Raw genomic sequence first — 26,367 nt, forward strand, 5'->3', positions numbered from 1 at the left:
GTATGTAACCTACTCATACGCAATTATTACAAAAGCTTCAGATGCTCACTGATGTTTCGAAAGAAAACACTATGCATTAAGAGCGGGGGTGAAAACTTTTGAACAGAATTAAGATGTGTACATTTTTCTTATTTTGTCTAAATATCATGACACATGATGTCACACAGATTTTCCACTCAAGTTGAAAATTTTCAACTTGCACAGAAGACGTGACTGAGGTGAATATCGCGCTTTTGCAGCAAACGCATTGCCAGATTTATGTAATTTGCGTCTTTGCATTGACTTTGTATGTAATCTACTCATACGCAATTATTACAAAAGGTTCAAACGCTCACTGATGCTCCAGAAGTAAAGCCGCGGGTGAAAACTTTTTAACAGAATAAAGATGTGTACATTTTTCTTATTTTGTCTAAATATCTTATTTTTTTCATTTAGTACTGCCCTTCAGAAGCTACAGAAGATCCATACATGTTTCCCAGAAGACAAAATAAGTTCAGTTCAAATTCAAAAAGTTTTCACCTCCAGGCTCTTAATGCATCGTGTTTCCTTCTGGAGCATCAGTAAGCATTATTTGAACCTTCTGTAATAGTTGCATATGAGTCTCTCCGTTGTCCTCAGTGTGAAAAGATAGATCTCAAAATCATACAGTCATTGTTGGAAAGGGTTTAAATACACAAAAGATGCTGAAAAAAACAAAAATTTGTGGGACCTGAAGGATTTTTCAGAAGAACAGGGGGCAGTTTAACTGTTCAGGACAAACAAGGGACTAAATCGTTATGGGCACAGTGTAGCAAAGCAGTGCAAAGCTCAGGTTTTATCTTCTAATGCACCCTTTCAGGGGAGAACTAGTGTTATTAAGGAGTGGAACTAGGAATACAGAAATCCCTGAACAGTTTTCTCCTCGAGTCACTTGCCAATTAAGTAGTTATTAGTTTGGCTCCTAGTTATGAGTAGAGATGGGAAAGAGGAATAGTTGAATCCTCTCTAACCATGTAAATGACGGTTAGCATGGCTTTCAGGAGGGATAAATGCTTGCCATATGGTCTGCTGGCCGTGTCCAAGTTTTCAAATTAGCGGCTCTCATCCCCCTCATTACTGCTGTTCCTAATGGAGGGGGGGTCGTCCGCTGCACGGGTGAGGTGGAGGCTGACGTTCTCTCGTCCAATGACTAGTCTGTTCCCTCAGAGTGTGAACGATAAACACGCAACCATAAATTAGCAGATAAGCTGCGCTGGCACTAACTCACGCTGGAAGCTCCTGAGAGTCTGGCTGGCGGCTTCTGGCTGCACTGGACCATTACTTAAGGTTAGGTGAAAATGGAAGCATTTTTGTTAGAGATTTTAAAATATTGATTGCGTATGTGACCTGCAGTTTTATGCAGGACTTTGAACAGGGTGGCACTGAGTGGCTTTGAGTCATTTAAACTCTCCTTCTGTAACTGTGTGTGCACACCAAAAATGAAGCGAATGTTCACATCGTGTTACTCACTCTTGATTACTCGTGGGATGATTTTTGTGTCACTCTCGCAAATAAAAACATTGTGCTTGCCCGCCTCCATTTACTGGTACAACTAGATGTGTCAAACTGGACCTGTCAATAAGCTCTTAGCCGATTGGCTTGCAGGACAATGCATCATGCAGATTTTCCCACTCGAGCTGAAAATGTTTAGATTGTGCGGCAAACGCGTCAGCAAATTCGTGTCATTTACAAATTGGGCAACGTGTTTGCTGCAAAAACATGATAATTGCTTCAATCGCGTCTTCCGCACAAGTTGAAAAAATTTACAAATTACTTTGTATGTAATTTAGTCACGCAAATAATAAATTTGCTTTTGGTGGGCACACACCTTAAGACAGTGGTTTTCATTTTTACTGATAACTTGTAGTTCCATAAAATATAATTAACACTAGTCAGCAAAACCAGTCAAAGTCTAAACAGGGATGAGAGAAAAATATTTTAACACTGAATAAATGTCACAGTTCATCTGAAGATAATTTCTCAGATTTTAAATATTATGAGAGAATAAAAAAAAGTGTTTATTTTTGTTTACATTTATTATTGAATTATTGTCTTATTTTATTTATTATATATTTTATTTTTGTTTATTTGTTCATTATAAGTGCTAATTACTAATGTAAAATATTTACTACATTTTTAAACATTAAATATTTTATAATATTTGTTTTTTTGCAAATTTTCTATTTTATTTTGTTGTTGATACCTTATAGTTATTATTTGAAGCGCTAACATGAATTGTTTATTTATATTTCTTCAATTTTATTTTTACATATACTTTTGTTTTATATATACTTTTTGTTTATTTTATTGCAGTTAAAATATTCTTCTTATTTAAAAATATTAAGTTGTTGACTATAAATTATAGTTATTATAATTATTTTATTTATATAGAAGTACGAACATGAAATATTATTTGTTTACTATATTTCCTTTCTATATTTTACATACATTATATCTTTTATATATAAAAAAAGTTATTTGAAAATCAAATCAATCACAAAATATTGCTTGTTTATATTTCTCAGTTTTTATTTTTGTATATTATCTTTATATTAATTTTTATTGCATCTAAATTATTATTATTATTATATTTAAATAAGATTTACTTGTTTACTATAAATTATACATTATAGTTGTTATGAATTATAGTTATTTCATTTATATGGAAGTATGAATTTGAAAATATTTGTTTATTATATTTCCTTTCTATATTTTGTTATGTATTATTTGTTGACTATAAATAAAAAAACACCAGTTACTTATTTAAAATGCTCTCAAGAAATATTGTTTGTTTCTCCATTTTTATTTTTCTATATTATCTTTATATTCATTTTATTGCATCTAAATTATTATTTTTATTTGACTAATATTTAGTTGTTTACTATAAATTCTGCATTATTGTTATTATCGTTATTTTATTTATATAGAAGTACGAATGTGAAAGAATATTTGATTATATTTTCTTTCTATATTTTGTTATATATTATTTGTTAAGTTATTTGAAATGCTATCAAGAAATATTGTTTACATTTCTCCATTTTTATTTTTCTATATTATCTTTATATTAATTTTATTGCAACTAAATTATGATTATTATTTAAATTATTATTATTTAAATAATATTTAGTTGTTTACTATGAATTAAATTATAGTTTTTAATTATAGTTTTTATTTATATAGAACTACGAACATGAATAATTATTTGTTTGAAGTGCTATCAAGAAATATTGTTTGTTTATATTTCTCCATTTTATTTTTCTGTATTATCTTTATTATTTATTTTATTGCAGCTAAATTTTTATTATTTATTTTAAATAATATTTACTTATAAACTATAAATTGTAGTTATTAATTATAGTTATTTTATTTATATAGAAGTAAAAACATGAATATTATTTCTATTTTTTTCTGTATTTTAGATATAATTTATGTTATATATGTATTATTTGTTGAACATAAATTTAAAAAGTATTTATTATTTGAAGTTGTATCAAGAAATATTGATGTCTTAAATTGAGCTAGTTTTGTATTAGTTACAGCTGTACATTGGAAAATGAAGCGTTGAATATATAGTCACAGAGAGGTCACTGCCACATACAGTATGTGAATAAAACCCACTGCCATCCCTGGACCCCTCCATACTGACCGCAAAACATCCAGATTACATCAGATTATTTGTGTAAAGAGGATTTCTAGAGTAGAAAAATCTTTAAATCAGATTGTGGGCTATTCTCCTAAAAGTAATGAACAGCATTAATGAAACACAGTAAAGAAGATCATACTATCAGTCTCATTAATATGTACAGTAAATATAAAATATGCTGATTGGATTATGAGCACAAGCAGCTTTTGAATCAGCGACTGTCATTTCACAGTCTTGCGTGACTTCCCTCTGAATCTGTTTGTGAGGAGGCGCATGCTTCATCGTCAGCATCGTGATGCAGGCTGCGGTCTGTCCAGCAGGGAACAGCGGGGTCGTTTGAGACGAGGCCCGTGCTGCAGCGGGGTGGACGCAGGCTTCTGTGCAATGCAGCTGTGTTTCAGTGAACTCAGTCTGGGGTCAAACACCTCCGCTCTTCACCCTCCTGCCACATCCATCAACGTCTCAGCACGCCCCCTGCACGGCATGTTGGGAACGTGCCACTCCTGCGCTCTTCTGCGCCCGGACGAGAAGAGAAACGAGGAGTGTGACACTGTGAAGGACTAGGGATTCACATTTGAATTAGCTTCCGAAGTTGTTACAGATTCACCTGATCCCCTCCAGTTTCGGGTCGTTTCAGTTACGTTAACACCGTCTCCCACGAGCGCTTGCATCTCTTTCTTTCACACTCATTAATGGTCTCTCTTTCACACCCAGACCCTCTCTGAGAATCTCCGCCCAGCTGTGCACCGATCCCGGCCTCTGTAACACACACCAGAGCTGACAGAAGGTGTGTGTGTGGGGACGTTTAGGGCACATGTGTTTCAGCAGAGGGGTTCTTACGCAGCTGTATTGTGGGAGACAAACAAAGAGTTATTATTGTGTCTGTGGTGAGATGGTGTTATGAGGGGTGAGACGGGGGCTTCGTGTGTGTGTGTGTGTGTGTGTTGGGGACGCTTCTGATTGGGTGATGAGCCACCGCTGCTGTTGGAACTGATTGTTGACTTGCCATCTGCCATCAAGAAAAGTGCGTGTATGCGTGTGCTCGCCGTAGCTGGGTATTGAGTAGTCTGCGTCGCGGAGAGACGAGGTGGGAGGGAAGGAGTGAATGAGAAAGAGAGAGAGACGCATAAACATGCAGATGTCGCGCGGCATAATGACTGGAACTCCAGACTCAATCTCGGGCCGCTGTTCGCATGACTGGTGTGGGAGGAGACTGGGAGATTTGGTGTGTGTGATAGTAGAGTCGTGTTCGCACGGTACGCATCAGATCGGCGCATTTGAAAATGATATGGGTGCTTGTTATTGTATGTATGTTTTGTTTGTTGTGACTGAGACATTTGCATTGGAAGTTTCTTTTGGAAAACCCAGTGAAACTGGATTTTGTTGTTTTTGGCATTGTAGTTAGGGGAGTGTGGGATAAGCTGTGCCGTCCTTTTAATTTAGCAAATTATGCATCATTTTATTTAATCGTATGATTGATAAGATTTTGAAAAGCCCATCATATGCAGTGATCTCTGACTGAGAGATGCAGATAAGGAAATGTTAAAACTTTTATGCTAAAAACTGTTAGTAAATTTATGTCAAGTAAACTATTTAAATGAATTAATTGTTTATTTTGTTTTAGTTTGTATTTATTTTTAGCTAAAGATTGCTTTATAGTCTTTATAATATTATAATTATTTTATTGAATTTTTTGCCCTAATTAATTAATTTTTGCCCTAAAACCCCTCCCTTTTTTTTGGTTTTTGTGTTGTTTTGTTTTGCTGTGATGTTTTGTTTTGTTTTTGTGATGTTTTGATGTTTCATTTTGTTTCATTTTGATTTGCTTTGTGTTGTGTGGTGTTGTGTTTTCTTTTCTTTTGTTGTTTTGTTTTGATGTTTTGTTTTGTTTGTTGTTTTGTTTAGTGTGTTTTGTTTTGATATTTCATTTTGTTTTGCTCTGTATTGTGTTTTGTTTTTGTGTTGTGTAGTTTTGAGTTTTGATGTTTTGTTTTGTTTGTTGTGTTTTGTCTTGATATTTTTGTTTGTTGTTTTGGGTTTTGTTTTGATTCTTTTTTATGTTTCATTTTATTTTGTTGTGTTTTTTTGTTGTTTTGTTGTTTCATTTTGTTTTGCTTTGTGTTGTGTTGTTTTGTTTTGATATTTCATTTTCTTTTGTTGTGTTTTGTTGTTTTGGCTTTTGTTTCGATGTTTGTTTTGTGTTGTTTTGTTTTGATGTTCTCATTTTGTTTTGCTTTATGTTGCTTTGTTTTGTGGTGGTGTTTTGTTTTGATATATTGTTTTGTTTTGTTTTGTTTTGATGTTTCATTTTGTTTGCTTTGTTTTTGTGTTGTTGTTTTGTTTTTGTTTTGTTTTTATGTTGTTTTGTTGTGTCTTGTTTTTTGTTTTGTGGTGTTTTTGTTTTGATATTACATTTTGTTTAGTTGTGTTTTGTGTTTTATTATGTTTTGATTTGTGTTGTTTTGTTTTTTTGGGGCTAAAAACTACCCATGGATTTGTAAATTAAGCATTATTCCCAAAAGAGTAGCTGTAGGGTCAGGTGTGTCAGATTCTTCGGGGTAAGCTACTGTATGCCAGTGGCTCAACTGTTGGTGATATTAAGCTCTGCTTACAAATGCAGGCAAATATTATTGCAGGTTACTTGAATACAATAATAACAATAATAATAAATAGTAATATTAATGGAATGTTGAAAATCATTGAACGGCTTTCATATATTCTGTATGTGATACTTTTTCTTGGCTAGTTCAGCAAATGCAAATAATGTGCAATGAAAGACTTTGCAGTTGTATTGTTCATTAGTTAAATTGTTTCTGTGTTCATTTCATTTTAAATGTGGCTCATTCACGTGTTTCTCAGTGATTCTGCACACCTCTTTTGTGGTATTTTTTTTAAGAAGTCATGTTTGTGTGACTGTATGTTGTAGTTGTGTGTAATTTCATTTGATAGCAGGCATCCATAAATACAATTATGAGTAATAGTTTGACTGCTGTCTCATTTTTGCACAGCTTACCCCACACCCCCTGCGCCACCTACAGCGGTCCTTTCAGATGAACACACACACTTACAGACTCTTTTCTTCTGATCGTGGGCTCAGGCGGGGACAAGGGGTCTCACGCTTGGGTGTTCTTCCCAAACTGGGCTTATAAAGGTCAGACGAAGATACACCAACAGCTCGAGGCTGTAATAACTATCTATCAACGGCCGAAAGATTGATCGCAGGATTCGTAATTGATGACTCAGGGTTTTTCTTCTTTATTGAGTTTGTCTGCACATTCAATTTCCTCCTTAATACCCACTACAGCAGACAGACGGGACATAAAAAGAGGCATCTGTAACTTTCCATTTTCATTATGTGCCAGCCAGCTGAATGGTTGAACATGTATTTTTTGTAGCGTTATTCATAATTGTTTGTGCGCTAAAACAGGATTGTTTTGACTGCGTTGAGCGCATTATTCAGTACTGCTGTTTTTCCCGGCTTTAGTAGACCAGCTTGCCAGCTGCAATTAAGTGAAATGCATTGACGTTGGAGTCTACGCCAAAACGATTTTTTGCAGCTACAATTGTACAGATCATTTCATATTACCAATTCAGTGACATTTTGGAGGCCAAAAGAAGCAATATTGAGTTTCATGTTTTCACCCTGTTCAATATATGTAAATCAAATCCTTTTCATAAGAGTTGATTTGGTGATTGACTGACTTCAAGAGTTTATTTTAAAATGTTCGATTTGTTGTGACCAACAAAATCATGTGAGCAACCAAGCAGAAACATGCAAAAAAGCCCAACATAAGACAGTTTTACAGACCCTTCAAGACCCCTGCAGACCCTTATGGCTGTGTATCAAGGTGTCCAAAAAAATAAAATAATTAGACAAAATTAACTATTCAATTCATGTTTTATTTTTGTTTTTATTTATTATTTTTTAATTTTTATTAATTTTATTTTTTATGTCAAAGTAAGATTAGTACAGGTTGTAAAATGTAGTGTGGCTCACCGAACACTTCACTTTCATGCGTTATTCTTAATATTATTATTACAATTATTCTTAAAATAAATTGTTAGTAATAATAATAATAATAATAATAATAATAATGGTTTTGTTTCATATTATTCTTAGTATTTATTATTATTTAAATTATTCTTACATTTCGTTTATTATTTGAATTATTCTTAATTATAATTATTTATTATTATTATTATTATTAAAATAAATTATCATTAATAATAATAATAACAATAAAAATAATTTATACAAACAATAATATTTTTAATATTTGTAAAATTTGTAAAATTGTATTATTTACCTTGAAAAATGTCAAACTGTCCAAGTAAATTTTGTCAAGTGAAATGTTCAAATAAGTGAATTATTTGTTTTTTTTTGTTTTGATTTAGTTTTGTTTGTATTTATTTATTATATGTATTTTTTTAAAATTTATTTCAAGATTATCTAAAGACTAAAAAATGTAAATTAAAAAAATAATTAAAAATATAATTAATTAATTTCAATTAACTTTTGACCAAATTATTAGTAGTAATAATAATAATAATAATAATAATAATAATAATAATAATAATAATTTTTAGAAACAATAGTATTTTGTACTAATAAAAAAATAATAATTATTTACCTATTTACCTTGATTGATTTATTTATATATATATTCATAAACATTCATAAAATAATTGTGCATGTATGTAAGGATTATATTATATATATATATATATATATATATATATATACAGGGGTTGGACAATGAAACTGAAACACTGGCCAATATAGTGTTGGAGGTTTCATGGCTATATTTATGCAGCCTGGTGGCCAGTCTTTACTGATCGCACATTCCACCAATAAGAGCAGAGTGTGAAGGTTGACTATGTGCACCCAATAGCTCAAACATTGTACCCTGAAGGTGGTGCCGTGTATTAGGATGATAATGCACCAATACACACAGCAAGACTGGTGACAAGAGTGATTTGATGAACATGAAAGTAAAGTTAAACATCTCCCATGGCCTGCACAGTCACCAGATCTGAATATTATTGAGCCACTTTGGGGTGTTTTGGAGGAGCGAGTCAGGAAATGTTTTCATACACCAACATCACATAGTGACCTGGCCACTGTTCTGCGAAAGGAATGGCTCAAAATCCTTCTGGCTACTGTGCAGGACTTGTATTTGTCATTCCCAAGATGAAATAATGCTGTATTGGCTGCAAAAGGAGGCCAAACGGCATACTAATTGTGGTCTAAACCCAGGTGTTTCAGTTTCACTGTCCAACCCCTGTATATATATGTATATGTATATGTATATATGTGTGTGTGTATATATATATATATATATATATATATATATATATATATATATTATGTAACATTTTTTTTTATTAATTACTAATGTTACATTTTATATACATTTTGTATTAATTCTAAATAATTATTATTGAATAATATTTATTAATATATCATTTATTTATCAATTTCAATGTTTCTCTATGGTTAGTTATATTAATTATCTTCAAGTCATCAAATATTAGCCAATATTTTGTCTGTGTGTAATTACCAGTACTATGATGCACTTTATTAGCAGGGCTTCATTCAGCACTTACAACTAAAGGAAAGTCAAACACATCAAGAACAGCAGCTCAGAGTAAAACAGCAGTTTGTGAACTCAAGTGTCATATCTGTCCAGCCTCCATTGAGTGTCTTAATGGGTCTGTTGTGAATGAAAGCTGCTGGTTGTGTTCGTCCTAGACTGAAGGGTTGGGATGTGTTTGGCGTTGTGTGTGTGGCAACGTCTGGTGGGTTGAGGGTGGGGTTGTGAGGGTGGGACGGTCGAGTACAGGCAGAATTACATGGCTATAGTTGTTTACTTCAGCTGTGGTGTGTGTCTCTGGGGAAGATGGGAGGCGATGTTGGTTACTGGAAGAATAGAGGCTCGGGGATGCTTCACAAAGATGTGCGTGTGTGTTTGTGTGTGTGTGGGAGCAGAGGCTGGGACAGGGGCTGGTCAGACAATAGGGCTGAGGGGTTCTTGTATTGTCCCCCATTGCCAGCTGTCTCCCAGCGCAGCGGCCTGTTCTGGTGGATGCGCTGCTGAATAAATAATAGCAGAAACCCCTGCCACTCGGCTGTAATGGCCATTCAGAGGCCGGGGCCGGGGAGTGCACGCACAGAGGCCTTTGCACCTGTTCACCACTGGCCTGATGGTGCGACTCGCCGCAGCCTTTAAGACCTGAGCTGTTGTTCCTGTCTGCTTCTGTGTGGCCCCTATGTTAGGGCCCTTTGTTCCCCTCTCACTGAGACCCTTTTAATGAAGTCGCCTCCATTTAAAAAAAAAATATATATATACTACTGGGGGTAATGTTTTAAAAGAAGTTAAATACTTTAATTAAATTGTATTTTTTTTTTTAGAAGTGAAAGAACGATTTAGAATATTACATATTCCATTAATATTGTATATTCCATTTATTAAAGCAAAGAAATAGAATAGAATAGAATAGAATAGAATAGAATAGAATAGTAATAGAATGAAAATTAGCTTTAATATCATAGGAATAAATTACATTTTAAAGTATTGAAAATAAAAACAGGTATTTTAAATTGTAATATTTCAAAATATTTCATTTTTTTTTTTTTATCAACACTGGAAATAATTTCTTTCTTGGCGTGCAAATGTTTAAGTCTGTCATGACATTGTAATTGAATGTGTTTACATTTATTTTATTTTATTTTATTTTATTTTATTTTATTTTATTTATCACTTCCTTCTCTGCTTGCAATTCTTTAAGCTTCTCATAAAACTATAATTTAATGTATTTTTTGTTTTATTTTATTTTATTTTATTTTGTTTGTTTTGTTTTGTTTTATTATATTGTAAAGCAAGCTTCAAAGTCACTATTTTATTTATTTTATTTTATTTTATTTTATTTTATTTTATTTTATTTTATTTTATTTTATTTTATTTTATTTTATTTTATTTTATTTTATTAAAAAACAAGACTCAACCCCACTATTTTATTTTATTTTATTTTATTTATCACTTCCTTCTCTGCTTGCAATTCTTTAAGTTTCTCATAAAACTGTAATTTAATGTATTTTTTGTTTTATTTTATTTTATTTTATTTTAAAGCAAACCTTAGAGCCACTATTTAATTTTATTATTATTTTATTATTTTTTATTATTTTTTGTTTTGTTTTGTTTTGTTTTGTTTTATTATATTGTAAAGCAAGCTTCAAAGTCACTATTTATTTTATTTTATTTTATTTTATTTTATTTTATTTTATTTTATTTTATTTTATTTTATTTTATTTTATTTTATTTTAGCCTCAAAGTCACTATTTTATATATACAGGGCAACAAGCTTTTTTAAATTTTATTTTGTTCTATTTTTTTTTGTTTTGTTTTGTTGTTTTGTTTTGTTTTATTATAAAGAAAGCCTCAAAGCCTTTATTTTATTTTATTTTATTTTATTTATTTTTATTTTAAGTAATTGACATTGTATGTTTCCCCTTAGATTTCTATTTCTATAAGTGCATAACTGTCAATAAGTTTTTACATTATGTAATTTTATTATAAAGCAGGTTTTATAGCTGTTTTATTTTATTTTATTTATATACAGGCCAATCATTGACATAGTATGTTGCCCCTTAGACTTCTATTATAAGTGCATAACTGCCAACACATTAGTGTTGATTTCTTTACTGAGAAACTGTTATTTTCTGTAGTAACTGACAGCATGCCACAGTCAATAGAGATTAACTTGTATTTAACCCAGACTTCATTATCAGCCTTGTTGTAGTTCAGTCCATAAGGACAAAACTAGCTGACAGTTTTGATTTATGACGCTCGCAATGTTGACTGTGTGTTTTGAATACGAACTACATTTCAAATGCTCCCCGAGTTTCAGATGTTTGGAGCCTGTATGCATTATGCATGCTCCAGAGGCTACGGTAACATGTGTAAGTCACCCTGCCAGACCGTCCCGGCTCCATGAATTAATTATGCCTATGATGACAGTCCCATCAGGGCTTGTGTGTGCGTTTTGAGGAAACTTGTTGATATTCGGCGTGGGCCGTTTCGTGAATGGAGTCGGCCATTAAAATGGGACCAGCAAAATGGACAAGAAAGCTCCTCATGCCTTTGATCTTGTCTCGGCTTCAAAGGGTTGACAGAGAGCAACGCTGCTCTCACTGGAGAGTCCTGTAATCCATAGCACACACACACACACACACACATGGACAGACGTATTGTCACTGCGGCCCCTCACAATGGCACAGTGTAAAATAATCCAGCCTGCTCCTGGGGGACACGCCTTTCACTAAAGATCGTTCCCTGACCTCTGGCTGCTACGGCAACAGTTGGGAAGTTCTTCATTGTTGCGCTCGTCTCTTATTCTAAATGATTCATGGGTCAGGCTTTTCACAGCAAACCTCTGTTCGGTGTGACCTGCTACGCTTACCTTCACTTACACATTACACTGTGTCTAATTGGTGTGAAATGCAAAATTAAATTTAATTATAACTCGTAATGTGCTGTGATGAACTTTTCATATGTGTATATGCATTATGACATACGAAGGTATGCCTGTGTCTCCCATTATTTTAAATTCAGTTGACCTTTCTAACAAGACTGCAGCCGCTGAACATGACTGCAGGACTGCACATTGCGCAGCAAATGCTGCAGCCCATTTAATGTGAACAACAGGCAAATTAGATTGCGAAACGGATGGCCTGATTGGGCTCAATTGCTGATATTTGATTAACCGATCAAAGTTGCTGCCAGTTCTTCCAATAATCTCATTAATTAGCTGCGTTTTATGCAGAAAACACAATCAGAGGTGAAGGGCAGGTACTTGCGATGCATCTCAGTAGTAGCGCTGACACAATACCATTATCCTTGACATTGTGATTTGGTGTGTGGTCTGCTGAGATTTTTAAAATGTTTTTGAAAGAAGTTTTTTTAAGTCACCGAGACAGCATTTATTTGATAAAAAAAAAAAAAAAAACATAAATAATATGTTATTTTAAAAGGACAGTTCACCCAAAAATGAAAATTCTGTCATTAATTACTCACCCTCATGTCGGTCCAAACATGTAAGACCTTCGTTCATCTTCAGAACACAAATTCACATATTTTTGATCAAATCTGAATTTTTTGACCCTGCATAGACAGCAATGCAACTGACATGTTTAAGGCCCAGAAAGGTAGTAAGGACATTGGTAAAATAGTCCATGTGACATCAGTGGTTTGACCTTAATTTTATGAAGCTATGAGAATAGAATTTTTGTGCACAAAGAAAACTAAAATATTGACTACTAGTCGACTAGGAAAGTTGATGAGAAGAGGCTTGGTCAACCAAAATTTTACTAGTCTCTTAGTCGCAGAAAAAACAGTCTGTGACGGAAAGAACATTAACAGCTGGTCTGTGTGGTAATATAGTACATCGGGCAGGACATCCAAAAGCTCACCTGTCATTCATCGACCTCAAATATGGCTTTTCATCTAAAATATATAAGTATATATATATAATAAATATATAAATATAATCTAAATATATAAAATATATAAGTATGTAAGTAGTAGCAACTTCACATGGCCGCTCAATCTAATGTTAACCTAGAAAAACTTGCGCTATTTAAGTGTCTGTGCGGAAGCTGAATAGTAGCGCATTCACTGCATGACAGATGGAGGCGCCGGTGCGGTCTCTGCTGTCATTCGCAAGAGTACCATGACGCAGGTGTGTGGTGCTTAAAAAAGGCTTATTTCACTTATTATTTTTGTATTGTTTAATATCAAAACATGTAAAAAATCTTAAATCAAGATGCATTTACTAGATAAGCAAAATGATGTGAGATATTCAGTTTTGTTTCAAGGGGGAAAATGATCCGCCAGTGGGGTAAGAAAAATACTATTATAAAAATAACAAGATAATTTTTTTACCCCACTGAGAGATAATTTGAGTTTTTTAAGCAAAATGCCCTTAATATTGATGTTTTTACCCAGGAAATAAGACTAAATGTCTTACATAATTTTTGGAGGGGGGGTGGGGTGGGGGGTGGGGGTTGACTGGAAACAAGACAAAAATACTGAGTAAGAAAAAAAAAGACTTTGAAGGTACTCTCATGAACGTGTTTCGAAGACTGACACGGAAGATAAGAAATTGTTGAATAAAGCTGTTACTTTTGTTTTATATGGGATATAAAACAGGATATATTATCAGAAATATCTATCTATCTATCTATCTATCTATATATATATATATATATATATATATATGAAGAGTTCAGATGCAAAACCAGCTAAATCCATTTGACGTTTTTCTTTAAAATGAGCATTTCTTTCTGGCTACTTTGTATAGGTTTCTATGTAAGTACTGGTACTTCTGATTGGGCTGAGGCTGGAATTTAGTGAGTTTGAAGTAAAAGTATTTGATGGACGCATAATATGTGTCGAGAGCATTCACTCAGTATCATTATCTCATTTTTGACCGAGATGGCTTTTAGCTGGTTTTGCATCTGAACTCTTCATATATATATATATATATATATATATATAAGATTGTCATTACAGTTGAAGAGTGCACTTGAAGTTTTTGTGCCACTAGTGACACCAGTTGCCATTACGGTCTGTTTGAGATTTCCAGCTTCATCTCGGAGTGTGTCAGTCCAAGCAGTAGAAGCCTGGAAAGTTGTTTGGAAATGTTTATTGTTGCAGTTACCTTGAGTAGTGGAGAAATTACTCACTTTTACTGTTTAGAAATGAGTTTCGTTGTTCAAGTTCATTTTCAGTCACTGTTTTTTAGTAGATTCACTTCAAATTACTGCTTACCCATGACAGGGAAAACAAACTAGAAGATGTAGTAGCCGTTGCGGCAATACTACAGCATGAATCGCCTCTGTATGTGTTTGTAAGCTGGATGACTGTTTTTCCATTTCTTTTGCTCTCATTCTCTCTCTGTCTCTCATTCTTTCTCTCTCTCTCTCTATCACACATTGGGAGTAACTCTTAGTTTCTCTCATACTTGTGCTCAACCATCAGACTATCTGTATCTGTAGTTCAGTGCCATCTAGTGGCTAAAGTTGTTAACAGTGTTGAGTATACTTGACTTCAGTGTATGGCCAGAAATTAACTTTGGTTTACTTCCTTCTAATGAATGTTACATATCTGTTATCTTTTCAGAAGCTGGTTTTATTTATGAGCAGTTTATTTTATTTGTATATTTACACTACTTTGATACTGAAAAAAAAATCATATGTACATAATAATCCAATATATGTACAGCCATACTGCTTTCTTATATTTTACAATGTTGTAAATAACAGCAAGCAGTCATATTTCAGTAAAGCAGATTCAGTGCACTGTAAGTGGAAACGCTCCCTGTGCACAGTCTGTGTGTTTAATAGACAGGGAGTTAAACCTTTGACGCAGCACCATGTGTTTGCAGTGCTGTCACATATAGATTGCTGATGCTCAAACTATCCTGTTACACATTCGAGTGTGTGTGCGTGTGTGAGTGATTTCCATGTGTGTGTTGGCGGGATGGCCTCTCCGTACGGGCCCAGCGCGGCAGCTCTCTGCACCAGCTGGGGGGCTGGAGGAGCACCAGGAGGGCAAGCTGTGTGCAGCTGGCGGACTGAAATCTGTGCAGGCCTCATGGGAGCTCGGGCTCCCTGGGCACCCTCGTCTCCCTCCCTCACCACCCCCCCCACTCCAGCCGGCCTGACATCTCTCTGCTCTGTTGCCGCCCATTGTCTGATGCCTCCATCAAGCAGGAGTCTGCAGCAGGCATCTGCACTCACTTAAACAGACAAAACGGCCTTGAGGAAGTTTGGCTGAGGTACATGCCGTTTCATCCCCGGTCTGTTTTGCATAATGCATGGTAACTAAAAAGGTTGAATGGTGTCATTTGAGGAGAAAACTAAAGTGATTAAAGTAACTGTTCTTGCTTTGTTTAGAATTTGTATTTGGATGTCAAAAAAGGAAACTGAATGGCAGTTGTTTTCATTATACTAAAAATGTACTGTATGGTAGATGTTGGAAAGTTGCTGGTCTCCACTGTAAACATGACGTTTTGTATCCAACCTGTTATTTACTACTTTCGAATTATCCTTAATTCATCAGACCCATAAACTCCAGATGTATACAGCTATACATGTAGTCTCTGTTGAGGTGTCATGTAGTGGGGGTTTGTCAGGGTTACTCCATGTGCACGTCCACATAGGCACTCCTTCCTGCTGCGGTCTAATGACACTAATTCAGGTTAAGTGGATTGGCTTGAGCCAGCCCTGGATTGTATCTAAGTTGTCTGAGATCCTCGTGTTGAGTCCACGGCTGCAGCGCCACTGGCTCACCTTATTGCCCTCCCTAAGGACACTCAGAGGACACACGCACTAATGCCTGCAGCGGATGGCATGCTTAAACTTAAGCATTAGGGTGTCTTTTATTGAAAATGTAATTTTAATTAATTGCATGATATGCTAATTTAATTATTCATACAAACAGTGTATTAATGGTATATTCATAATCATTACTTGCTGAAAAGCCTTTAAGTAAGATGTTAAAGACCTTACAATGTAAAACATTTTGTTTTTCATTAGTTTTATTTTTTTTAAAGTCACAGCTCACTTTCCTGCATCCTGCAGTCTCAGAAAAAAGGTACAAAGCTGTCACTGTGGTGGTACCCTAAGGTACAAAAGCTAAAAAAATACATCTTTGTATTTATTTCCACCTAAATGGCACATATTAGTACCTCAAAAGTAAAATTTGTACCTTTTAAAAGTTGTTTCTTTTTTGGATAATGTACGCCACGGTAAAGTATATTGATGCTGAATGTCTGCTAAGCCACAGTAGAGCTGTCACAGTTCCTCGATTCAGTTCGAGTCAGGGTTGCCAGGTTTTCACAACAAAACCCATCCAATTCCTACTCAAAACAAGCCCATAACTAACCCAGTCACAGGGGGTCCCCTAGTAAAAATCGCATTCTAGGGGGTGAAATTTTTGGTGGGCTTCGTTATTGGGGTCACTTTAACCTGCAGACATTAAAAACAACCTGCGACAACAGTGTTAAAGTAGCCCTTTTGTTTCGAGTACTTGATTTTAAAAAATACTCGATTGCATTTTGCCAGTGTTGAGTAGATCTTAATAAAACAATCAAACAGGTTGAAAAATTCATTTCATTGTTAGTTTCTGGTCGGAGCTGTATCCCTTCTAAATACAACAAATGAGTAACCGGCAAAATACTGGAAGTGGCACTTTCTACAGACAAGAATCCAAAGCTGCATGATATATTTAAGCCATTTAAAAATTATTAATTCACAAACACTACAATTCAATTAAATAAATATATGCGATGCAGGTTTTAGTGAATGTGCTTTAATTATTTACATGCGTGTAGGTTAGGTTATGTGTGTCAGTGTGGCTCAATTCACAGTAAATGCTGCTCCATGAACTCAAACTCCATCTCTGCATATTGCTGTGAGTTTGGGTTTATTATAACGTTCATCTGGGAATGCAAAGTGCACCATTTCATCAGATTTGTAAGGTAAATCATTTATAAACCTATGCAAACAAAGGAGAATACATCAGTATCTTGTTAAACATGCTAACTGCTCATCTCGATTTCAAAATAAAAATTTAATCCCACGCTCTGAGTTTACACGTTTTGATGTCCACATATTACAGTTGCTGTAGCATTTCTGTCGCAAAGAAATGGCTAAATATTAAAGATGTAGTGGAGATTTGAATTAAATGTTGTTTAGTCTATATTAAACAAGGATTAGATTGCGCAGTAAAGTGTAAAAACAATCGTCAGGCCGCTGGCGCCCTCTGGAGTCATTTGTTATAATGAGCAATGTATGTTAGCTCTATTGTTTATAATACATTATGTATTTTAACAGTTTTGTTCAATAAAATCATGGTTACTTGCTTTTGATTCCTAATTTGAACTAATCATTGCTTCATTGCTGTTATATATGTATTTTAAGTAATTTTAAAGGCTATTGTCGTTACTGACAGCCCTAATCTACATTAAAGTCCACTCTCTTTATCAGCATATACATTCTTTTACATAGATACCAGTATGTAACTCTAAGCAAGAATTTAATTTGCATATAATGGAAATATTCATGGTTGCTGGATGTGACCTGGTCGCCTTATCCATCTATCCATCTTTAAGGGGTGACAGGCAGGGTAACGTCCCCTTGTTTACTTTCTTCTGGTCGGTGTGACGGTGGTGAATCAGGCGCCAATCTGTCTTGTTGTGTCTGGCTGTCTTAACAGGTGATATGACCTTCGTCTCTGTAAGGGGATCAGCGTTTAAGTCTTTGCCGGCAATTCTGGCGAAAATACAGCAAATCCCCAGAGCGTCGCTAAGTATTGTCGCTTTTACTCCACTCCTCCCCACCTTGGCTAAGCCCTGAAATTGCATTTGACAACTTCACAGCTGCATCGCCTTCCAGTGGAGCTGATTAGCATGTCTGAGTCTGTCCTGGTGTTGGTCACGTTCGACCAAGTACAGTTACATAAAGGAACGGCTGAGTCATTTGAAAGTCACTGACATTGTCCAGATTGGTCTCTGAAAAAGTCTCTCACTTTAACTCTGGTCATTACTGTTCTGTCTCGCCCACAGACTGAAGCTGAGTCCGGTCTAGGTGCAGTTTACTTTTGGTTGCACGCAGAAAATAGCTGTGTGGCTGTGGGAAAATGTCCCAGAATATGCTTTTATTGTATCTTTTGTTACATGAAGGTCACATTGCAGCTGTAATGCCTATATTGGTTGTTTTTGATGCTTTTCTAATGCTTTTTGCATGTAAAGTTGGGTACATTTTATTTTAAGGTGTCATTGTTACAGTGTAATTGCACAAATGTTACTGAGTAATATTAATTTATTATGATACTATAGGGTTATGGTTTGGTTTAGGTTTTTTTTGCTTGTAATTATGGCTCTGTCAGCGACACAGTGATTGTACTCTACACTGGTTAACAAAACACCATGATTGATTAAACTCTTTGCTTTGTGTTTATCCATAACTGATCCACCAATAATAAGAATTATGTTGTGTATGACAGTTTATGCTGTTTATATTTTAGGGAAGACAAATTTGTTTTTTTTTTTTTTTAAGTTATATTATATTCAATATATTTATTATGTTATATAGTTATATAGCTAGCTAAGTTTACAGCATTACACCAGTATTCTTTATTTTAAGTTGTCATTGTTACAGTGTAATTACACAAATAATACAGAGTAATATACTGATTAATTATACTACCATAGGGTTATGGTTTGGTTTAGTTTTTTTTTTTTGCTTGTAATTATGCATAATTTACTGTTATTACTAAAGTAATAGCATGTGCTCAATATTTATTATATGCATGTAATTAATTCCATTATAAAATATTACAAACTATTTTTGAAAAATACTATTTTTCAAAAATATTTTTGCTATTACAACAGTAAGTACACGTTCAATGTTTATTATATATTTTAATTCCGTTATGAAATATTTTATAACTTTATTTACTATTAGTTTTTTATATGATGGGATCATAATCAAGTAATGATGTGTGCTCAGTATTTGACTTTGTAAAGTGACCTTGGGTGTTGGAAAGTCGCTATATAAATAAAAACTATTATTATTATTATTATTTTTATTTTTATTATATGTATGTGATAATTCCATTTACTATTTTTTAAATATTTAATACTATGTGTAAATACTTGCGATTACTATATTAAGTAAATGTTTTTTTTTACATTTATTATATATATATTAATTTCATTATGAAATATTTGATAATTTTATTATTTGCGTGTGATCATAATCAAAGTGTGATATTAATTCCATCATGAAATAATTTAATTATTTACTATTATTGTTTATATGAAGTGTATACTATATGTTTTTAATGCAACTGTGACATCAGTTCTGCCACAACCAACAAATTTGCCATTCAATATTCAGTGTACTTGGTTACCAAGGAAGCAAAGACTATGTAAGATGTGTTAAGAAAAAAAATCAAGCTAAATGAATTAAGTTGTACGTTTTCATTGTCCAGCACACTATTTGAGTTGATGGAAATGTTTATGATGTTTTAGAAGAAAAAGGACTAAATTCTCTTGTGATGTGTATGTCTACTGTTGGAAATTGTTAGTGGATAAATGAAAAGTACTGAGTGCAAAGAGTCTGTTTATTTCGTAAAAAAGTCCACAGGGCTGAAAGTAGCCGTAGTTGAGTCATCGGTCTACCGAATTACTCTCTGAAGTCATCACAGCGGTTCCTGAATGAACATCAGCAGCATGAAAGTGCGGCAGCACTAACCACGAGAGCGTGGGTCAAACGAGAAGCAGTACTTCTGACAATAGTTTCTCAGAGCGACTGTTTGCTGCGAGCGTGTGTGTGTGAATGAGTCAGAGCGTGAGTGTGTCCATGCTGCGTCCGTCTCTGCCAAACTGACAAAGTGACTCCAGCCGCTCTCCTTCGGCAAGCTGCTGCGGTACATGGTGAACAAAACACAGCAATCTCCGTAAGCGGCCAGCTCTCCCTCCCGCGCATTCTCCATCCGTACCGCACCACCTAATGCTGCCCACGTCTCGGACCACGTGCCGGTGCCCAGGCTGCGCTGTAGCGGCTGTGGGCGCTCGTGCCCAGGCGAGCTGGTGCCGCTTGGAGTGCCCGGCGTGTGCTGGAACGCGACAGCCCGCTGGTCCCAGGGCACCCATCACATGCCCATCTTTAAGCCATCTGCAAAGTAGAGCAGTTCCCGCCAAAGCATTAAATTAAATCCTTGTTTGGGCTGATTAACAAATGGCCTTGTTTTTTTGTGTTCCGTGGGCTTGTTTTTTCCTCCTGTCCTGCCGAAGCTCCATCACGTCGCAACGAGCGTGGCAGAGGCAGCGAGCCTTCGGGAAGTCTCAGGAGTGGCTCGGATGTTTTGGGGGGAAGTTTGCTCAGGATCGCGTCTGTCTCGAAAGCGGCCCGTCCAATTCTCTGTCCCACAGCCATCAGGCTGTCACAGACCACAGACAAATGAACAATTAATCTGGGCTTGTAATTGAATGGCACCCGGTATGATATTTTAATTGTTCAATTGGAGCTGTTTGGATCTCAGAACTTAATTGGAATGGGGCGGCAGGGACTTTGGACGTCCTGTTGCATATCTGCCGACGATCGCTCAGGTATTACCTGCAAGCTTGTTAGTCGGAGCGTTTGTCAGTCTGACTACAACGGTCATTGAAGAATCGACCGTATTTGTTAAGTCGCTAATCTCAACATCTAAAGGTGTTGCTTGGTAATAATGCTAACCAGTCGGACTGTTCACTTTGACCAAACGCTCTGGAAACTTGATGGTGGAAGCATCACCGGCGCCTGCCAGACCAACTGTCCGCCTACTGTTTTGGATCTAAAGAAACAAATTTCACGATTGAGAAGCCAGTAAAAATGGTTTGATGAAACAGCACTGGCTGGGTTCGAGCGACATTTGCTTTTAGTCACGCAGCCCCTTCTGTTCAACCCCTGGCTCTGTCAGCGGCACACTGATTGTACTCTACGCTGGTTAACAAGACGCCATGGCTGATCCAGGATCAGATCGTTGATTAAACTCTTTGCTTTGCGTTTGTCCGTAACTGATCCACTAATAACAAGAATAATGTTGTGTGTGACAGTTTGGGCTCACTTTAGAGAAGTCAAAAGCATTTCTTATATTATATTTATTATATAATATTGCTATATAGGTAGTTTACTGCATTAAACCAGTATTAAACCCATCTACTATAGGGATCAGTTCTTATTTAATATTTTTGAACCTGGACCACAAAACCAGTCATAAGGCTCAATGAAAAAATAAGCTGCTCTCCAGTGATGTATGGTTTGTAAGAATAGAAGAACGAGTGCCTGAGATATAACTAGTTGAAAATCTGGAATCTGAGAGTGCAAAAAAATCAAAATACTGAGAAAATCGCCTTTAAAGTTGTCCAAATAAGGTTCTTAGCAATGCAAAAATTATGGTTTGATATTTACGGTAGGAAATTTACAAAATATCTTAATGGAATGTGATCTTAATATCCTAATGGATTTCATCAATCAATATTCAAAAATCAATCATTTTGACCCATATTGATTGTTGGCCATTGCTACAAATGCCCATGCTACTTAAGACTTGGTTTTGTGGTCTATGGTCACAATTTTCTATAACTCAAAACAAGACACCATGGCTGATCCAGGAACAGATTGTTGATTAAACTCTTTGCTTTGCATTTGTCCGTAGCTGAGCCACCAATAACAAAAATAATGTTCTGTGTGACAGTTTGTGCTCACGTAAGAGAAGACAAAAGTGTTTTTTTTTAATTATAGTATATTATATTATATTTGAATATATTTATTATAATATATAGCTATATAGTTAGACATTTACAGCATTAAACCAGTATCCCACCAAAATAAAAGCTTGAGGGTTTGAACGGATGAAAGTGTAGAATTTAACATAAATGTTAGTATTGTTACCTGCAATGTAAAATAAAATGATTATAATAATTTTTACTTTACAGGACAATAGCTTCGTTTTATTACTAAAGCTTAATAAATGTAATGCTAGTATAAATAATAAAAAACGTGTTATTAAATTGTTGAAATAGATTAAAATCTCAGGAATTACTTCCAGAAAATATTTTATGTCCAAGGGGACAAAAAAAGGAAAATAATAAATTATGTTATTTTTATTTTACATTTACATTTATTCATTCATCAGATGCCTTTATCCAAAGCGACTTTAAAGATTTTTTAAAAATTAAATAAAAAACTTTTAACAAAAATATGCAATATTTTATCTGTTTACCTGCATGTTCTGTGACCTTTAACCAACATCAAAGAACCATGAACATGCAATGGTGGAAAATTTTAAATTAAGGAAATATTAACTTAAAATCTCAGAAATTACTTTCAGAAAAAAAAAGAACCCATGTATTATATTATATTATATTAAATTATATTATTTTGCATTTACATTTATTAATTTAGCAGACACTTTTATAAGTGATAGTGGCAAATAAATGCTCATAATACAATTTTTCAGACATTGTTCAGATTATTACAAACTAGACAGGAAGAGATTAAGGAAAGAGAAAACCTTTTTAAAAAAATAAATTGGATGCAATCAAATGTTGACCATTTCAATTTTACAATATTCATTTTTAAATTATTATTTTGGCTTTTGTCAGTTTTCAGTGTCAGAAAAAAAAATTGAGACTGATGAGAGGGGTAATTGAATCTTGACATGTCGCAGGCTGGATTTGAACCTACATTTCCCATTTGAGCGTCACAACATGCCTGGCCAGTTCTTTATCCCCCAGTTTCACAGACTAGGCTTAAGGCTAGTCCCAAATGCATGTAGGGATGCGCGGTATACCGGTACTGGAAAAATACCGGTATATATAATATTTCAAACGGTTCGATATCATCATTTCGCCCAGTTCGGTATTTCATACGCTGCTGTTCCGAAGTTCACCTGTAGGCAGTGCTTCCCAAAACGCTGCGAAACCGGTAAAAGTGACGACAGAACAACGCGATGGATCGTCAAACAGATGAAATCCATCAACGCGTCCGAAACTAGTAAATAAAGACAACAATAGATGTGAAATATGACATTATTTTGCATACAAAACAGATGATAAAGGTGAACGAATTGACCTTACTGCACCTGTACGCAAGAGTTGCTATAAATCATGTGTTGCCACAGGAGACAACACATCAAATGTTGCCAAGGATCTGTCACTTGATCATCCTGATCTTTTCAGCGAATTTAGAGATAGACAGGTGAGTGTATCATTCATAAGTTCAGTTTTAATGAACTTTTATTCACAACAGATCAGAGGCAAACAGTAGTTAAGTTTTTTTTTTCTTTACTCAAGTAAATGTAGAAAGTATCTGTAGTTTATCAGAGTGTTTTTCTTTGGAAAAAATCTACTTCACTACATTCCAAAGCATAATGTCATACTTTTTACTGCACTACATTTCATAAATAAAAGTTGTTGTTTGTGTCACCTTTAATACTTATTAACCATATTAACAATGTAGTATTTTCTTGTACTCAAGTACATCTTTGAATTACTTCTACTTGAAAGTAAGAAATTGAAACGTAGTGCAGTAAAAAGTACTATGCATTGGAATGTAGTGAAGTAAATTTTTCTAAAGAAAACACTGATAAAGTACAGACACTTGAAAAATACTTCTAAAGCAGAGTACAAATACTTGACTACTTTCCGCCAACTGATCAGTGTTAGAATGAATAATATTTACAGTAAAGCAACCTTTGTTAAATTCATTAGGTAAGCTGACCTAACAGTATTACAGCACTTTTTAATCTAGGTCAATAAATGATAAATGAGCTAATACATTTTTAGTATGTTAACATTACTTATTAAATTGTTTTCAATTCACTTATCTTTTAAAGCTGGTTATTTGTCACCTATGGTATCAATTTAGTATCGATACTGAGGTATTAGATTCTGGTATCATACCAAAGCCATCCCTACATGCATGTTTGAGCTGTCTCAACTGAAAATAGATGTTGCCTGACATATCTTAAAAAATGTAAGTGCCTCAATATGCACATCTGTAAGGCATTTTTACAAAAGCTGCTTAAATATCTTAATTTAACTAAGGCCTAGTCCTACTAAGCTAAGCCCCGTCTGAAACTGTGCCTATAAGTCAAAGAAATTAAGCTGAATACTGTCTTTGAAAAATCAACAAGCTCTCTCACTAAAGTTTCATCTATAGATAAAATGCCTCGGTCAATGATAGATGGTCCTCATAGCTGTCATGCATAAATTTATCTCTGTGTCGGCTCACAGCCCACTTGTATCCTTCGTCCCTTTTCGCTTCTTTTTTTGTGCCTTTTGATTGGAAGGCGGATGCCTCTGTTCAGCTGTTCCCTCCTACCCAGCGATTCCTCTTCCTCACTGAGGCATACCGGCGAAGACCTCCGTCTCCTCAAATTAACATGAGCAGGTGTTTTTCTCTGATGTGTTAATTAGGAGAAGCTGGTGTCATTATGCTTTAAGTGGATGTTACAAATAGAACATGTTGTTTATTTTCTCTTCTGCTGAAAAAAAAGTGATCAGAGCTGTCACGAGGCTCATGTGTCACTTAGAGAAGATCGTGGCTAATTACCAGGAGTTCAGAATCAGAAACTACATGTCTGCGGATTCTCCTGCGTCTGCGCTTGAACGAATACCAGATTGTCTATCTTAATAAATACGATCAGCAAGAACAGATTTAAACAGTCGGGTTTCGAGGTTAGATTCAGCATATTTTATCAAAGGATTGCGTAGCGCGAGGACTTAAACAATGACAAAAATAAGATGCGTTCGTGTTTTCTGATTTGTTATTCCTTAGTTTATTTTTACAGACTTAAAAGATTTTTTAATTAGCTTTTTTGCTCATTTACTATTTTTTTCTCACACAGTTATTGTGTGACTTCAGAAGGCTTGAAATATAGCATACATGTTGGGCTGCTTTTTTGGAGATTGTTTTGAATGACACAAGAAACAAAATGATCATTTCATCTTGTGTTTAACTTTCCATTGTTCACTACGAAATTGCAAATGAACAAGCGTGCTTGGTTTCAGCATCCAGCATGCATCACTCAGCAGGCAGATGTTGTGTGCATTATCACTCTTGAAGCCTGTTATTGGACTGTGTGTGCGTGCGGCTTTGCCCCCTGCGTGGTGATGCTGACACCCTTGTAATCCTGCTGTTTATTATTAGATAGCACAGGCTGTTGCACCAGAAGTTTTGCATGATAATATGGCATGACCAGCTGCTCAGCAGATGTTGTTTTTTGCGGCTTTAGCATAGAAAGGTTAAAGGTGTCTCTGCTGCCCCCTGTGAGGATTCTGTGACCCCCTGTGTGGTGCGTTTCCGCACGCGTTTTACTGTAAGCCGACCTGGTGCCACCGGCCCTGGTTTGGCTTGTACTAACACCTGCCCTCGGATTTAGGCAGATGATTCAGTAGCTGACAGCTGGACTAGCTGTGGTAAACATGTTAACATTTTAATCCTGTGTTTAGTCATATGCAAAGTCAAAATTAAGTCAATTCGATGGATAAGCACCGTCTAATCGTGTTCATTGTGTAATATTAGTTTTGTTATATTAATGCATGCAGTTTATCACTACCCGAAGCAATTTTATTAAAAGGGTAATGTGTTTTCTCACTGTTATATGTAGAAGAAAAGAAAGTGTGAATTAGAGGTTGAGTTTTTGAATGTGTTTGGATAAGCCGTACGAGGTCAGGCGTATTAAATGTATATTTCTTTTTTTTTCCCCCAGGTGAATATATTAAGAATTGGAGACCTCGTTACTTCCTGCTAAAAACCGATGGGTCCTTTATCGGATATAAGGAGAAGCCACAGGATGCAGATCTTCCCTACCCTCTCAATAACTTCTCTGTTGCAAGTAAGTGATGCCTTCAAAGCAAGACATGTACAATTTTGCACATTCTTCTCCATGAAATGAATTAACTCGAGTGAATTCACTGATCTGTGTTAAGTCCAAAATTACACTACCAGTCAAACGTTTCTGAACAGTGAGACTTTTAATGTTCTTTAAAGAAGTCTCTTCTGCTCACCAAGCTTGTATTTATTTGATCCAAAATACAAAAGCAGTAATATTGTGAAATATTTTTACTATTTAAAATAACTGCTTTCTATT

At 35.0% G+C, this 26,367-nt stretch overlaps 1 protein-coding gene across 3 annotated transcripts in view; it reads left to right on the top strand.

The window, feature by feature from the left end:
* Positions 1-26,367, top strand: part of akt3a (v-akt murine thymoma viral oncogene homolog 3a) — a 117,787-nt gene that overhangs the window by 57,955 nt on the left and 33,465 nt on the right. For all 3 annotated transcript variants that reach the window (XM_051125314.1, XM_051125315.1, XM_051125316.1), the window contains one exon: positions 25,987-26,112. In XM_051125314.1, the coding sequence (XP_050981271.1) occupies positions 25,987-26,112 (126 nt within the window). The remainder of the gene's footprint in view (positions 1-25,986; positions 26,113-26,367) is intronic.

The sequence above is a fragment of the Labeo rohita genome, chromosome 13 (assembly GCF_022985175.1).
Source record: "Labeo rohita strain BAU-BD-2019 chromosome 13, IGBB_LRoh.1.0, whole genome shotgun sequence".
Lineage (NCBI taxonomy): Eukaryota > Metazoa > Chordata > Actinopteri > Cypriniformes > Cyprinidae > Labeo > Labeo rohita.